At 42.1% G+C, this 15695-nt stretch overlaps 1 protein-coding gene across 4 annotated transcripts in view; it reads left to right on the top strand.

The window, feature by feature from the left end:
- The first annotated feature begins 3299 nt into the window (after positions 1–3299).
- Positions 3300–15695, top strand: part of oat (ornithine aminotransferase) — a 43283-nt gene continuing 30887 nt past the window's right edge. The window contains exons 1-3 of one of the 4 annotated variants that reach the window (XM_070876719.1): positions 3300–3384; positions 10934–11158; positions 12381–12605. In XM_070876719.1, the coding sequence (XP_070732820.1) occupies positions 10960–11158; positions 12381–12605 (424 nt within the window). In that variant the 5' untranslated portion in view covers positions 3300–3384; positions 10934–10959. Of the gene's footprint in view, positions 3385–3410; positions 3551–7011; positions 7137–10933; positions 11159–12380; positions 12606–15695 lie in introns of those variants that run through there. The other 3 variants (XM_070876722.1, XM_070876720.1, XM_070876721.1) reach the window with 3 other exon arrangements.

Below are 15695 nucleotides of genomic sequence, written 5' to 3'. Positions count from 1 at the left end.
CCCACTTTTTAAAAAAGAAGAGAGAATACAGGAAATTATAGACCGGTTAGCCAGACATCGGTAGTGGGGAAAATGTTGGAATCAATTATTAAAGATGTAACAGCAGTGCATTTGGAATGCAGTGACAGGATCGGTCCAAGTCAGCATGGATTTATGAAAGGAAAATCATGCTTGACAAATCTTCTAGAATTTTTTGAGGATGTAACTAGTAGAGTGGACAAGGGAGAACCAGTGGATGTGGTGTATTTGGATTTTCAAAAGGCTTTTGACAAGGTCCCACACAAGAGATTGGTGTGCAAAATTAAAGCACATGGTATTGGGGGTACTGTATTGACGTGGATAGAGAACTGGTTGGCAGACAGGAAGCAAAGAGTAGGAATAAACGGGTCCTTTTCAGACTGGCAGGCAGTGACTAGTGGGGTACCGCAAGGTTCAGTGCTGGGACCCCAGCTATTTACAATATGCATTAATGATTTAGACAAAGGAATTGAATGTAATATCTTCAAGTTTGCAGATGACACTAGATGAGACTGGGTGGCAGTGTGAGCTGTGAGGAGGATGCTAAGAAGCTGCAGGGTGACTTGAACAGGTTAGGTGAGTGGGCAAATGCATGGCAGATGCAGTATAATGTAGATAAATGCGAGGTTATCCACTTTGGTGGCAAAAACAGGAAGGCAGAATATTATCTGAATGGTGACAGACCAGATTAGGAAAAGGGGAGGTGCAATGAGACCTGGGTGTCATGGTACATCAATCATTGAAAGTTGGCATGCAGGTGCAGCAGGCGGTGAAGAAGGCAAATGGCATGTTGGCCTTCATAGCGAGAAGATTTGAGTATAGGAACAGGGAGGTCTTACTGCAATTGTACAGGGCCTTGGTGAGGCCACACCTTGAATATTGTGTACAGTCTTGGTCTCCTAATCTGAGGAAGGACATTCTTGCTGTTGAGGGAGAGCATCGAAGGCTCACCAAACTGATTCCTGGGATGACAGGACTGACATATGAAGAAAGACTGGATCGACTAGGCTTATATTCACTGGAATTTAGAAGAATGAGAGGGGATCTCATAGAAATGTATAAAATTCTGACGGGATTGGACAGGTTAGATGCAGGAAGAATGTTTTCGATGTTGGGGAAGTCCAGAACCAGGGGTCACAGTCGAAGGATAAGGGGTAAGCCATTTAGGACTGAGATGAGGAGAAACTTCTTCTCTGAAAATTGTGAACCTGTGGAATTCTCTACCACCGTGAGTTGTTGATGCCAGTTCGTTAGATATATTCAAAAGGGAGTTTGATGTGGCCCTTACAGCTAAAGGGATCAAGGGGTATGGAGAGAAAGCAGGAATGGGGTACTAAAGTTGCATGATCAGCCATGATCATATTGAATGGTGGTGCAGGCTCGAAGGGACGAATTTCCTACTCCTGTATCTATTTTCTATGTTTCTATAATGAGAGGTCTGGACAAGATGTTGCTGAAATTATATTTCCACTCATGGGGGAAACTAAAACTAGGGGACATAGTCTCAGAATAAGGGTCCGCCAATTTAAAGCTGAGGTGAGGAATAATCTCTTCTCCCAGAGGGTCGTAAAGCTGTGGGATTCTCTGCCTTAAAGAGCTGTGGAGATGGGGGTCATTGAATATATTTAAGGTGGAGATGGACAGATTTTTCAGCGATAAGGGAATAAAGGGTTTTGGGGAATCGGCAGGGAAATGGAATTGAGTCCATGATCAGATCAGTCATGATCTTATTAAATGGCAGAGCAGGCTCAAGGGGTTAAATGGCCTACTCCTGCTCCTATTTCTTGTGACACAAACTGTAGCTATTCGTACCTGCAGTGTGATTGTATATACAGACATTGGAGCAATACTGAAAGCAAAGTTAACGTAGCTGAATTTCTATGGTAATATTTTTGCTCTTAGATGTGCACAACGTTGTACATTACTCTCTAGTCGCTATTTATAGGGTGCAGAGCGAATTTTCCACATGATCTTTTGCTACCGATCCAAAAGTAGTAGCTGATACAAGTACATGAAGCGCTCATAAGTTGAGCCTTCCAAATTCCACATAATTCAACCTTTCATTAGTAGCAGAGAAAATAAATCAAAGCACACCACATATCACCCTCTGTTTTGAACAACAACTTGTATTTATATAGCACCTTTAACGTAGTAAAGGTCACAAGAGCGTCATCAAACAAAATTTGACACAGAGCCACATAGGAGTTATTAGGACAGATGACCTAAAGCTTGGTCAAAGCAGTAGGCTTTAAGGGGTGTCTTAAAGGAGAAAAGAGAGGTAAAGAGGCAGAGAGGTTTAGGGAGGGAATGCCAGAGCTTAGGGCCTTGGCAGCTGAATGTACGGTCATCAATGGTGGAGCGATTAAAATTGGGGATGTTCAAGAGGCCAGAATTGGAGAAGTGCAGATATTTCAGAGGGTTGTAGAGCTGGAGGAAATTACAGAAATAGGGAGGTGTGAGGTCTTGGAGTGATTTGAAAACAAGGATGTGAATTTTAAAATCAAAGCATTGCTTAACCGGGAACCAATGCAGGTCAGCAAGCACAGGGGTGATGGGTGAACAGGACTTGGTGCGAGTTAGGACACGGACAGCAGACTTTTGGATGATCTCAAGTTTATGTTAGATAGAACATGGGAGGCTAGCCAGGAGTCTGTTGGAACAGTCAAGTCTAGCGGTGCCAAAGGTATGGAAGAGTGTTTCAACAGATGAGCTGAGGCAGGGGTGGAGCCAGGTGATGTTCCGGAGGTGGAAATAGGTGTTTTTGGTGATGGCGTGGATATGTGGTCGGAAGCTCATCTCGGGGTCAGATATGACACCAAGGATGCGAACAGCCCTGGTTTAACCTCAGTTTGCTGTGGGGACCAAAAACAATGGCTTCGGTCTTCTCACTATTTAGCTGGAGGAAATTTCTGGATGTGGGTGAAGCAGTGTGACAAATCATAGACAGTGGAGCGGGTCCAGAGAGATGGTGGTGGTGGCGGGATGCAGCTGGATCTCCTCGGCGTACCTGCAAACATTGACCAGCTTACCTAAAATGTCACAAGCTGTTTTAAATTTTAGAGACGATTTGTGGGGGCGGCTATCTTTTTTGTTTCTGTGCGAGTTAGGACACGGGCACCAGAGTTTTGGATGAACATGGGGAGGTCAGCCAGGTATCTGTTGCAACAGTTGGTGCGATCATTCCCTTGCTACTTGACGCTGAAGCAGTTGGTGACATAGCTCCTTAACTTCAATCGGCGGCGCGCGCGGAGAGGCGGCCCGCGCCCGTCACGTGGACCCGACACGCGGCTATTTAAACGATCGCCGTGAGCGTGCGCGGTCCAGTTCCGTTGAGATCGGAAGGAGCAGAGGTGGCAGCGGGTGAAGGTGAGAGTAGCACAGCACAACACAACACGACACGACACGAACTAGACTAGATCGGATGGGACCGGACCCGATACCCGTGCTTTTGGTCGGGTTCCACCTCGAGTCGAACCTCACCGGCCGGGTTTATTGCAACTCGCCTGGAAATCCTGGTTGGCCCGTGGCAATTGTGAGTCGGCTGGGCCTGTGCTGCCTGTCTCTCCACCTCAGGCGTGAGCCGCAGGAATCTGCTTATTCAACACTTCCCGTGTGTTCAGCGAGTGGCCGCCGCTCTCTACACGAGTGGGAACATTGGGAGGGAAGTCCCACCCACGCCGGGGGCCGGTTGACATGTCAGTGTACATCGAAATAAAATCAGGAGAGGAAACGCGCAGACCGGTTAACGTGGGCGGCAGGCACCTGTGTTGGAGCTTTGAGTTGTTAACGAGCTGGGGAAAGTTAGGATGCGGAGAATGGCGCAGTCTGCATTTGCAGTTTATTTTAAATCTGTTTTAAGGAATTCAGTCGTGAGTTCTGGATGTATTTTGTTTTATTTTAGGGTACGTTGGGGTGGATATAGATCATGCAGCTCTTGAGAAATGTTAAGAATGCGAGATCGCAAACCCATGTAATTTTTAACTCAAATTTTGGAACATATTAAACCAAAGTGCATCTGAAATGTAGGTTTCAGGTTACAAGTTGTAAGAATTTTGCAGGAAGCTGTTGATTGGTCCGCACAGTACTTGCCCCCCAACTGCTCCACTACTAAAGATATTTGTTACAAAATACGCACCAGACTTGGTTGAGCTCCATCTACTGTTAGTAATTTGGGGAATGCTGGGGTGCATGTGAAACATTGTTGGATTAGCTGCAAGATCTCAGTTTAATGCAATCTGAAGTTTATCATTTTTTAACTGGGCCACTGAAATGCTGGTTTTCGTTTAGTTTGGTTTTGAGGAAGGTGGTGAGTTATTTCGTTTTTTTTAACGACTAATATTTTGAATGCAAGTTGTGATTGATCGAATTAATTAACGTAACAATTTGAGATTTTAAGATTATGGCTAGATAATTTTTCACTGGTTAAGCTCAAAGTAATCGCATTGGGCTTAAAGAGCCCCTCATTAATTTTAACTGGTTTGGTATTTTCAAAACTTTGTTACCAAGAATGCAGTGGTTTTGTGCAGATTAACTAACACCATTTTTAAGACGATGTCTTCATTCTCAGTTGAGGTAGATTGAATCCCAAATGCAGAATAGAAAGGATACTATTTTAAATTAGACTATGCAGCTCTCTGACTATTATAAGCTTTTATCCCCTTGTTGCAACGAATGGAAAGTTGCTCTCTGGCCATGCTATCTATCACACATGTACTGAAGGTGGCCAGTAACAAATCGTGGGATTAAATGTTCTGAATTACTTGGAGCCATAAGTATCCAGTGGCAAACAGAATAAATCTAAATCTTGGCATTATAGGCAAAACAATTTGTACCATGTTTGAAGTTTGGCATACACCCTACAGTAATTTTGTAATGTCCTTTTTCACTGGTGTTGAAGGGGGTCAGAACTTGCTGGCCAATCAGCAAACTTTAGTTGCTGAGATTGGGTTGTGACGAAAGTGAAAGTCAATCAATGCTTGATAAGTATTGGGTGGTTCTGTCTAGATGTACTTCGAAAACATAGTGTAATGAAGCAGGGTAATCAAAAGCAATTGTCCTCCCCAAATATACTATTTAGATGCAGTGTGTTTGTGATGCTGGGGATTTTAATTATTGTGCCCAAGCAATGTAATGAAAGCTTGATATAAATAAAAACAAAAAATGCTGGAGATACTTAGCAGATTAGGCAGTGTCTGTGGAGAGAGATATAGTTAACAATTCGGGTCAGTGACCTTCGTCCGCTTAATACAATCTAGTTTCAAAATATGGATGCTGTTTATTTTAGTCAACAGTTGTATGCATGTAGTGCAGAATTTAGATGATTTTGGGCGTGTGAGTTGGAGTAACAAAAGGATAGTAATTGTAACTTTCCTTTCAATTTTGGCCCTGGAGTGTTCAAGTTTCAATGAAAACACTTGACATTCTGATGAACTAATAGCCCACAATTTGTTGCAAAATGTTGACTATTTGTAGGTCACTTTGGATGTTGTTTGAAATGGAATTATAAAGTTTAGGATTAAGTATAGTTTAACATGCAAATCTGAATTTTACTGTCTAATGTTTTCAATAGGATGGACCACAAAATAAAACAGATACTTTATATTGAATAAACTATTTGTTAGAATCTTGTGATCAGCAAGTGATATTTTAAAACTTCATATCTAGGAGCTTGTTTTAATAATTGCTGCAAATCTGCAGTAGTAAGAAAGGCACAAATGGTCTATTTTGCATCAGGAAAGTGTTGCAAATTGGGAGACTGCGCAGGATCAGGGGGAGGGGGAGGGGGAGGGAGAGGTACGAGTATAAACCAGCAAATACTTTAATGCCTTCCTGTTGGTTATCTTTTATAGCCGTTTTAGTTTGTCTAGTAAAATATAACAATCAGTGTGTAAATATTTGTACATCTGTGCTTACGTCAACAGTATTCATACTTGGCTGTACAATCTAATTCTCTCTCAAGTAGAGCAATGTTTAGTGCCTATTGCATCATGGAAAAATACATGAAAGTCCTTAACCACAGACTACTGTCTGCTCCAAGCTTCACTGACACTGAAGCAAGCCTTAATGTAGTTAGGTTTAGCTTTACAGGTATCACTCTATTAACTCTGTATACACAACTAACTAAATACAACATTATAATTTAAAAAAAGGAGTTGGGATGGGAATAGGGCCACTAAGAGATGGATGGGATAAAATCACAGGCAGTGATAGTGAAATGGCAAAAATATTAAATAATGACTTTACTTCAGTATTTACTAGGGAGACTGATTGGGTGAACATGATATCAGGAGATGAGATTAGAAATTATATAACCACATTTTAAAATAAACATAAAATGTAAATAAACTAATTCAATTCAGAGGATAAAACCTCATGTATGGATGGATTGCATCAGTGCATTTTAAAAGAACCTAGAGAAAGAAAGAAGGACTTGGATTTATAAAGGGTTCTTTCATGACCACCAAATGTCTCAAAGTGCTTTATAGCCAATGAAATACTTTTGGGGTGTAGTCACTGTTGTAATGTAGGAAATGTGTGCAAATTGGCTGCCGCAAGTAAGCTCCCACAAACAGCAATGTGATAATAACCAGATAATCTCTGTGTTGATTGTGGGATAAATATTGGCCAGGCCACTGAGGAGAACTCCCCTGCTCTTCCTCGAAAGTGCCATGGGATCTTTTATGTACACTTGAGACAACAGACAGGACCTTGGTTTAACAGCTCCTCCCAACAGTACAGCACTCCCTTAGTACTGCACGAGTGTCAGCCTAGATTTTTGTGCTCGAGTCCCTGGAGTGGGACTTGAACCCACAACCTTCTGACTCTGATGAGAATTAAATAATTACTTTGCTTCACTATTTACCAGGGAGACAGGTTGGCAGAGAAGAGATTGCAGTGGCACTATTGCACACACTTAATAATTTTAGAAAAAGCTGGAGTGCCAGAGGACTGGCACATAGCTAATTTTATATTCTTTTTATAGGAAAAATAATGGAATCCCCACTAAAGGAGAAAATAGGAAAAACATCTAGAAACCAAAAATATACGAATGAATAGTCAGCAGGAATTTCAAAAGGGAAAGTCTTGCTTGACCAACCTCAATGAATTCTTTTGAAGAGGTAACTGAGAATAGACAAGTGGATGTAATTTATCTAGATTTTCAAAAGGCCCTTGGTAAGGTGCCACAAGACCATAAGACTGACTGCAGAGCCAGGGGACATCATCATAGGCGGTCCCTAGAAATGAGGATGACTTGCTTCCATGCCAGAAAAAGGATGAGTTCACAGGTGTTTTGAAAGAAGAACCCAAACTACATCCTCAAGGGTGGAAGATGCCTGTGCGTGGATTTTTTTTAACGTGGTGGCCGTTGCACACCAGCTACCATACCGGCTTGATAGAGCTAGGTCTTGGTCCAGTGGCAAGGATTAGCAAAGACAACTGGAGTCCTGCTCTGCTGCATGGACCTGCGATATGTGTCTAAATGTACTATGCAAAGAAATAAGGGTTCAAGAGCTTTTTGGTATGAGATGGAACTGGTTTTTGTCACACACACACATGGGCACCAGTGACACTGGAATCTTGAAAGGTGTGTCACTTCTTGGAGAGCTGTCTATGCAAACAGAGAGTTGGCTTGTGTTTTATGGCTCATATGAATGTCTGAATAAAATACACGATCCGGCCTTTGCTACAACTGTGTGTGTGCACGTAATTTGACGTTTAAAGCAACGAAGCAAAAAGAGCAAGACAGCCTTACAACAGTTGTAATCTACCAAAATTCCCTGGATTCTGGGGTGGACTCGGGGGAATTGGAAAACCGCAAATATAACACACCATTTAAAAAAGGAGGCAGACAAAAAGCAGGAAACTATAGACCAGTTAGCCTAACACCCGTTGGGGAAAATACTGGCTTCCATTATTAAGGAAGCAGCAGCGGGACATTTGGAAAAGCATAACTCGGTCAAGCAGAGTCAGCATGGTTTTAGGAACCAGCAATAATTTTTTGTCAAAAGTTTGACAAATTTGCTGGAGTTCTTTGAGGATGTAATGAGCAGGGTGGGTAAGGGGGGGACCAGTGGATGTGATGTATTTGGTTTTCCAGAAGCATTCGATAAGGTGCCACATAAAAGGTTACTGCACAAGATAAAGGTTCACAGGGTTGGGGGTAACATATTGGATAGAGGATTGGCTAAATAACAGAAAACAGAGTGTCAGGATAAACTGGTCATTTTCCTGATGGCAAACCGTGACTAATGGGGTGCTGCAGGGATCGGTGTTGTCCCCAACTATTTACAATCTATATTAATGACTTGGATGAAGGGAGCAAGTGTAATGTAGCCACGTTTGCTGATACAAAGATGGGTTGGAAAGAAAATTGTGAGGAGGACACAAGATCTGCAAAGCGATTATAGACAAGCTAAATGAGTGGGCAAAAATTTGGCAGATGGAGAATAATGTGTGAAAATGTGAGGTTACCCACTTTGGCAAGCAAATTATAATTTAAACTGAGAAAAATTGAAAAGTGCTGCAGTATAGAGGGACGTGGGGGTCCTTGTGCATGAAACACAAGTGAGTCTGCAGATACAGCAAGTGATCAGGAAGGCAAATGGAATGTTGGCTTTTATTGCAAGGGGGATAGAATATAAAAGCAGAGAAGTCCTGCTACAACTCTACAGGGTATTGGGGAGGCCACAACTAGTAACAGTTAATTCAGAAACTAGGGTCCTGAACTTGAGGAAAGGTAACTTTGGTTTCAGGTGTGAATTGGCTAGAGTAGACTGGCAAATGATACTTAAAGGGTTGATGGTGGATAGGCAATGGCAAACATTTGAAGATCACATGGATGAACTTCAGCAATTGTACATCCCTGTCTGGAGTAAAAATAAAATGGGGGAGGTGGCTCAACTGTGGCTGACAAAGGAAATTAAGGATAGTGTTAAATCCAAGGAAGATGCATATAAATTGGCCAGAAAAAGCAGCAAACCTGAAGACTGGGAGAAATTTTGAATTCAGCAGAGGAGGATAAAGGGTTTAATTAAGAGGGGGAAAATAGGGTATGAAGAGAAGCTTGCCGGGAACATAAAACCTGACTGCAAAAGCTTCTATAGATATGTGAAGAGAAAAAGATTAGTGAAGACAAACGTAGGTCCGTTGCAGTCGGATTCAGGTGAATTTATAATGGGGAAGAAAGAAATGGCAGACCAATTGAACAAATACTTCGGTTCTGTCTTCACGAAGGAAGACACAAATAACCTTCCAAATGTACTAGGGGACTGAGGGTCTAGTGAGAAGGAGGAACTGAAGGATATCCTTATTAGGTGGGAAATTGATGGGCTTGAAGGCTGATAAATTCCTGGGGCTTGATAGTCTGCATCCCAGAGTACTTAAGGAAGTGACCCGAGAAGTAGAGACTATTTGCACCCAGGGGCCCCAAATCCAGGGACTATTTGCACCCAGGGGCCCCAAATCCAGGGACTATTTGCACCCAGGGACCCCAAATCCAGGGACTATTTGCACCCAGGGACCCCAAATCCAGGGATCAGGTAAGTTATCCAATTTGGTAGGAAAAATAGAAATGCACAGTATTTTTTAAATAGTGAGAGATTGGGAAATGTTGGTGTTCAGAGGGACCTGGGTGTCCTTGTGGACAAATCACTGAAAGTTAACATGCAGACACAGCAAGCAATTAAGAAAGCAATTGGTATGTTGCCCATTGCAGCAGTGACTACCCTTCAAAAGTACAAGTCGTGGAATGGATGGCTAGCTGGCTGTGAGGCAGAGAGTAGAGGGGTAAAGGGTAGCTATTCAGAGTGGAGAAGGTGGAAAGTGGGGTCCCAGAAAGATAAGTGCTCGAACCACTTTGTTCACAATTTATATTAGCAATTTAGACTTTGGAATCAAAAACACAATTCTAAATTTGCAGATGACTCCCAAGTTGGGGAAGGAAGTGGGGTGGGTGGGGATGTGGTGTGATGTAGGATGACTCCACAAATTACAAGAAGGCATTAATAAACTTGCAGAATGGGCATATAATTGGTAAAATTAATTTTGGCACACCTACATTTTAAGAAAAATAAGGTCACATATTACTTGGAAAATAAGAATCTAAATGGAGTAGAGGAGCAAAGGGATCTAAGTACAAACAACTAAAAGTAGTGATGCAGGTTAATAAGGCATTTAAAAAAAAAAAAAATTTAAGCGCTAGGGTTTATTTCTAGAGGGTTAGAATTAAAAGTGGAGAAGTTATGCTAAATTGTATTGACCTTGGTTAGATCACACGGAGTACTGTGTGTAGTTCTGGCCACCATTATAAAAAGGATAGAGGCACTGGAGAGGGTGCAAAAAAGATTGACAAGGATGATGCCAATAATGTGAAGTTAAACCAATCAGGAAAGGATGTACAGGCTATCTCTCTTTTCTCTTGAATTTGCCTTCTGTCGGACATTTGGAAGGCGTTGTTGATTTGGGCTAATCTTGTGGATTGATGTAGGTTGTGTAGAAGTTCAGGCAAGGACTCCCTCGGACCTCCAGAATGGGAGATGGAGTCTGTAAATTACTCCTTTCTTTTTTAAATGGTGTTCATCTGTAATGCTTTCTAGTTCTGGTCCTTACTGAAATGTTAACTTGTCTGTTCTCTCCTCAGACTTTGCCTGAATTGCTGGGTGGTTTCAGTATTTTCTATTTTTACCATATCTCAACAATTTTGTTTAAGCAGTGATAAGTATTCAGGTGTATCCCAGAAGATTTGTTGGCTCGTGTTATCATTGCTGTTGTATGGGAATTTGGGAGTGATTTCTTTTTTCTGAATGGATAGTACCTGTACCTTCAGTTAGTTTAAAACTATTTTGAATGTTTCAGCACTGTAGCTGAAACATAACATTTAATACACAAATAATTAACTATGTTCCTTTATCTGCAGTAAAGATTGGAACATATATTTTAAAAATGCTGTCTCGATTCTCGCGTTGCATCAATTCAAGTGCTTTGATATTGAAGCGAAGACTAAAGACAGTGGCTTACTCTGCCACAGAAACGTCAGTAAAAACTGAGAAGTCACTCACTTCAGAAGAGATTTTTGCACGTGAAGAAAAGTATGGTGCTCACAACTATCATCCACTGCCTGTAGCTTTGGCCAGAGGGGAAGGTAGGCAGTTCTGAATACTTGATCTTAAATATAATAGCTGGTTCAGCAATTAACAATGCACAAACTAAGAACGAGCCAAATACCTCTCCAGCATTGCTTGTGCTTTTGAGCTAAATACAATTGATTTTATTCTTTTTTTTAAATTCAAAGTGGTTGAAATGATAGAATACAGTGTTGTATATTTTATTTTGAGCTTGTCTAAAACCATTTTGATTCAAGATATTTATCACACGATCTCTCTGGATGAGAGAAATCATTTCAGCTCATCGTCCATCCAGAAATAGCCTCCAGTCTCTCAATTAGATCTTAAATGGTATCATGATTTTTGCCTTCTCTGCTCTACCCAAAAGCCCATTCCATATATTGATCACTGGGTGAAGAACTTCCTAGTATTGGTCTGAATTTTTCTTTTTCTACTTTGAGCTTGTGTCCCCTTGCCCTACTCTTGCAATATAATTTAAAGTAATTTCTTGGATTTAACTCTTCCCTACTGTTAACTATATGTATACTTCTTTAAGATCACTTATTAGATTTCTTCTTTTAAGGCTGAAAAGCTCAAGTTCCTACAATCTTTCCTCATCTCATAGACTTCTGAAACTAGTGATCCACTTAGTGTTTTTTCTCTACATCTTCCTTGTGCTTTGGCGACCTGAACTGGACACTGTTCTGGCTAGAGCACTAAAGAGTTTTATCATGACTTCATCTGACTTGTACCAAACTGCTTCGGCTACATATAGTTCAATATTTTATTGGCTTTGCTTGGGCATGTTGAGCATAGTGTTGTCTAATACTTCTAGATTTCTTAATTTAATTCCCAGCTATTTTAACAACATTGTGGAATACGCCTCCCATTTTCCTTACTATGTGCAACACTTGTCTGCCTGAACTTTTGAGTGCCAATTTTCTGTCCCCTTACATTTTGTTCAGCTGCTTTTGTAATTTTTATGCTGCCTCCTTTAATTTCACTCCCCCTCCTAGCTTGGTATCATCTGCAAATTTAACCAATTTGCATTTATATGAAACTATAGTTGAGGGATTCGTCTTGTCATAGAATCTTGCAGCACAGAAGGAGATTTTGGTGTAATGTACATTGATGCTTTGTGGGTGTGCCAGTCAATTAGGTTTTGTATTGAAAGTAAAATAAAGTGGACTTCAAATATTTGAGCAAAGTAGAAGTATTTAACAAAGGTGGTCATAGCTTTTATCAAACTTAACTTTTCAGGAATCTATGTATGGGATATGGAAGGCAGGCGGTACTTTGACTTCCTGAGTGCTTACAGTGCTGTGAATCAGGGCCATTGTCACCCGAAGATTATTGGAGCACTTAAATCTCAAGCTGATAAATTGACTCTCACTTCACGAGCTTTCTACAATAATGTACTGGGAGAGTATGAAGAGTATGTTGCTAAGCTGTTCAACTACAAGAAGTTGCTGCCAATGAATACAGGTTAGTACACAACAATGATGGTTTAATATAGAATGTTCCCAGCACTTATAAAAATCCTATTTTTTTCTCATGGCATGATGAAAGATCATACCATTTCACTGGTATGCTTTCTATAGGGCACATGTTCTTTTTGTCCAAGTTCTCTGCAAACACAGCTATGAAAAGTTTCACAAAGTGCAGAGGGGCTACCTATGGATGATCGCAAGGACATACTTGTCTTCTCAGCATCTCATTGTGTAGAGAATGGACGATGAGTTCTACCATTTTATGATGCAGCTGTTGGTGCTCCACTGCACATGTTTATAGATTTTAACTGCTCATGCTCTGCTAAATGTGGAGATTGTTGTTTTCTAAACTCGGATTAAAGATTTTAAAGATGTTTAATTATGAAGCTCTCCGTTCATTGGTATTCTGTATCATTACTTGGTGCTCTGCAGCAGACTGCCTTATTCATATTCCAAGGAAAATACCAACAATTTTAGGAAATCAGCTCATCAAAAATTTACCTCTCTGTGTGCTTATGAAATTCTGACTGCTTTACTTAAACTTTAAACTGATCAAAATGGAGAATACCTGCTAATGCTCTGCCAGTGTAAGTGGTTTTGTACTCCAGAGCATTCCATATTCACTTATCTTCAGTTTTTTTAATCTGGGTGATGTCGCAAATCTAGCCCGCTGTCTGACGAGGCTGGCGGTCAGGCCATTGTGCAGAGAATCCTTGATTCAAATATGTGTTGCTGCTGTTCCAACCAGTCTGGCATTTGACTAACTTACTTCAACTTTTCTGTGTATTTTATTGTATGATGGGGATTTTTGAGTGCAGTATTGTTCAAATGTGCAGCTCTTAACTGGGACATAGTAAAAAAAAAAAAAATCAGAAAATGGAGATGGGTTCAAAATCATTTTTAAAATATAAGCAAATCATATCCACTAGCCACCCTTTTGTTCACTGAATTAAAAAAAAAAGAACTAAATTATTCATGGGATGTGGGTGTCACTGGCAATACCAGCATTTATTGGCTATCCATAATTGCACTTGAGAAGATGGTGAACTGCTGCAGTCTGTGTGGTGAAGGTACACCCACAGTGCTGTTGGGGAGAGTTCCAGGATTTTGACCCAGCAATGCTGAAGGAACAGTGATATACTTCCAAGTCAGGATGGTGTGTAACTTGAAGGGGAACTTGGAGGTGGTGTTCCCAGGCCCAGGTTTGAAAGGTGCTGCCGAAGAAGCTTTGGCGAGTTGCCGCAGTACATCTGGTGGATGCCACGGTACGCAGGTGGTGGAAGGAGTAAATGGCACCCCATCCACCACCGTAAACAATCAAGTGGGCTGCTTTGTCCTGGATGGCGTCGAGCTTCTTGAGTGTTGTTGGAGCTGCACTCATCCAGGCAACTGGAGAGTATTCCATCACGCTCCTGACTTGTGCCTTGTAGATGTTTGAAAAGCTTTAGGGAGTCAGGTGAGACACTTGCTGTAGGATATCAATCACCACCAACGCTGCAAATTGACTGGGAGGATAGATGCAGCAATGTCCGTGTTCTCGCTCAGGCCAACATCAAAGCACTGACCGTGCTCGACCAGCTCGACAGGCCACTTCGTTTGCATGCCCAACACGAGACTCCCTAAGCAAGTGCTCTACTCGGAACTCATACACGGCAAGCGAGCTCCAGGTGGACAGAGGAAACATTTCAAGGATACCCTCAAAGCCTCCTTGATATAATGCAACATCCCCACCGGCATCTGGGAATCCCTGGCCCAAGACTGCTCAAAATGGAGGAAGAGCATCCGGGAGGGCGCTGAGCACCTAGTCTTGTCGCCGAGTGCATGCAGAAATCAAGCACAGACAGCGGAAGGACCGTGTGGTAAACTAGGCTCCCCATTCTTTCCTTCAACCACTGTATGCCCCACCTGCGACAGAGACTGTAATTCCTGCATTGGACTGTGCAGCCACCTGAATTCACAAGTGGAAGCAAGTCTTCCTTGATTTTGAGGGACTGCCTATGATGATGATGACTCTTGCCTTATAGATGGTGGAAAGGCTTTGGGGAATTGGGAGGTGAGACCCTCACTGCAGAATAGAGCCTCTGACCTGTGCTTGTTGCCACAGTATTTGTGGCTGGCCCAGTTAAGTTTCCCAATGGTGACCCCCAGGATGTTGGTGGATTCAGTGATGGTAATGCTGTTGGATTTCAGGGGGCAGTGGTTTGACTCTCGTTCGAGATAGTCATTGCTTGGCACTTAAGTGGCAAGTAACATTCACACCACACATCAGCCGAAGCCTGAACGTTGTCCAGGTCTTGCTGCATCTGGGCATGGACTGCTTCATTTTCTCAGGTGTTGCGAATGGCATTGAACACTGCAGCCATCAATGAACAGCCCCACTTCTGACCTTTTTATGATGGAGGGAAGGTCATTGATGAAGCAGCTGAAGATGGTTGGGCCTAGGACACTGCTGTGGGGAACTCCAGCAATTGTCCTGGGCTGAGATGATTGACCTCCAACCATCTTCCTTTGTGCTAGGTATGACTCCAGGCAGTGGAGAGTTCTCCTCATTCCCCTTGATTTCAGTTTTACTAGGGCTCCTTAAAGCCACACTCTGCCCTTGACATCAAGGCAGCATTTGACAGTCACACACACCTCACCTCTGGAATTGAGTTCTTTGTCCATGTTTGGACCAAAGCTGTAATGTGATCTGGAGTGGTTGTGGTGGAACCCAAACCGGGCATTGGTGAGCAGATTATTGGTGAGTAAGTGCTGCTTGATAGCACTTTGCTGATTGAGGGTAGACTGATGGGGTGGCAATTACCAGAATGGATTTGTCCTGCTTTTTTTCTGGGCAGATTTACACATTGTCAGATGCCAGTGTTGTAGCTGCACTGGAACAGCTTGGCTAGAGGCATGGCTAGTTCTGGAGCGCAAGTCTTCAGCACGACAGTCTGGATGTTGTCTGATCCCATAGCCGTTGCTGTATCCAGTGTGCTCAGCCATTTCTTGATGCCATATGGAGCAAATCGAATTGGCTGAAGACTGGCTTCTGTGATTGTGGGGTCCTCAAATGATGCTGATATGGATCATCCATTTGGAACCT

Source organism: Pristiophorus japonicus, chromosome 3 (assembly GCF_044704955.1).
Source record: "Pristiophorus japonicus isolate sPriJap1 chromosome 3, sPriJap1.hap1, whole genome shotgun sequence".
In the NCBI taxonomy this organism is placed as follows: domain Eukaryota; kingdom Metazoa; phylum Chordata; class Chondrichthyes; family Pristiophoridae; genus Pristiophorus; species Pristiophorus japonicus.
Note: the sequence above shows the minus strand (reverse complement) of the source record. Positions and strands in the feature narration are given on the sequence as shown.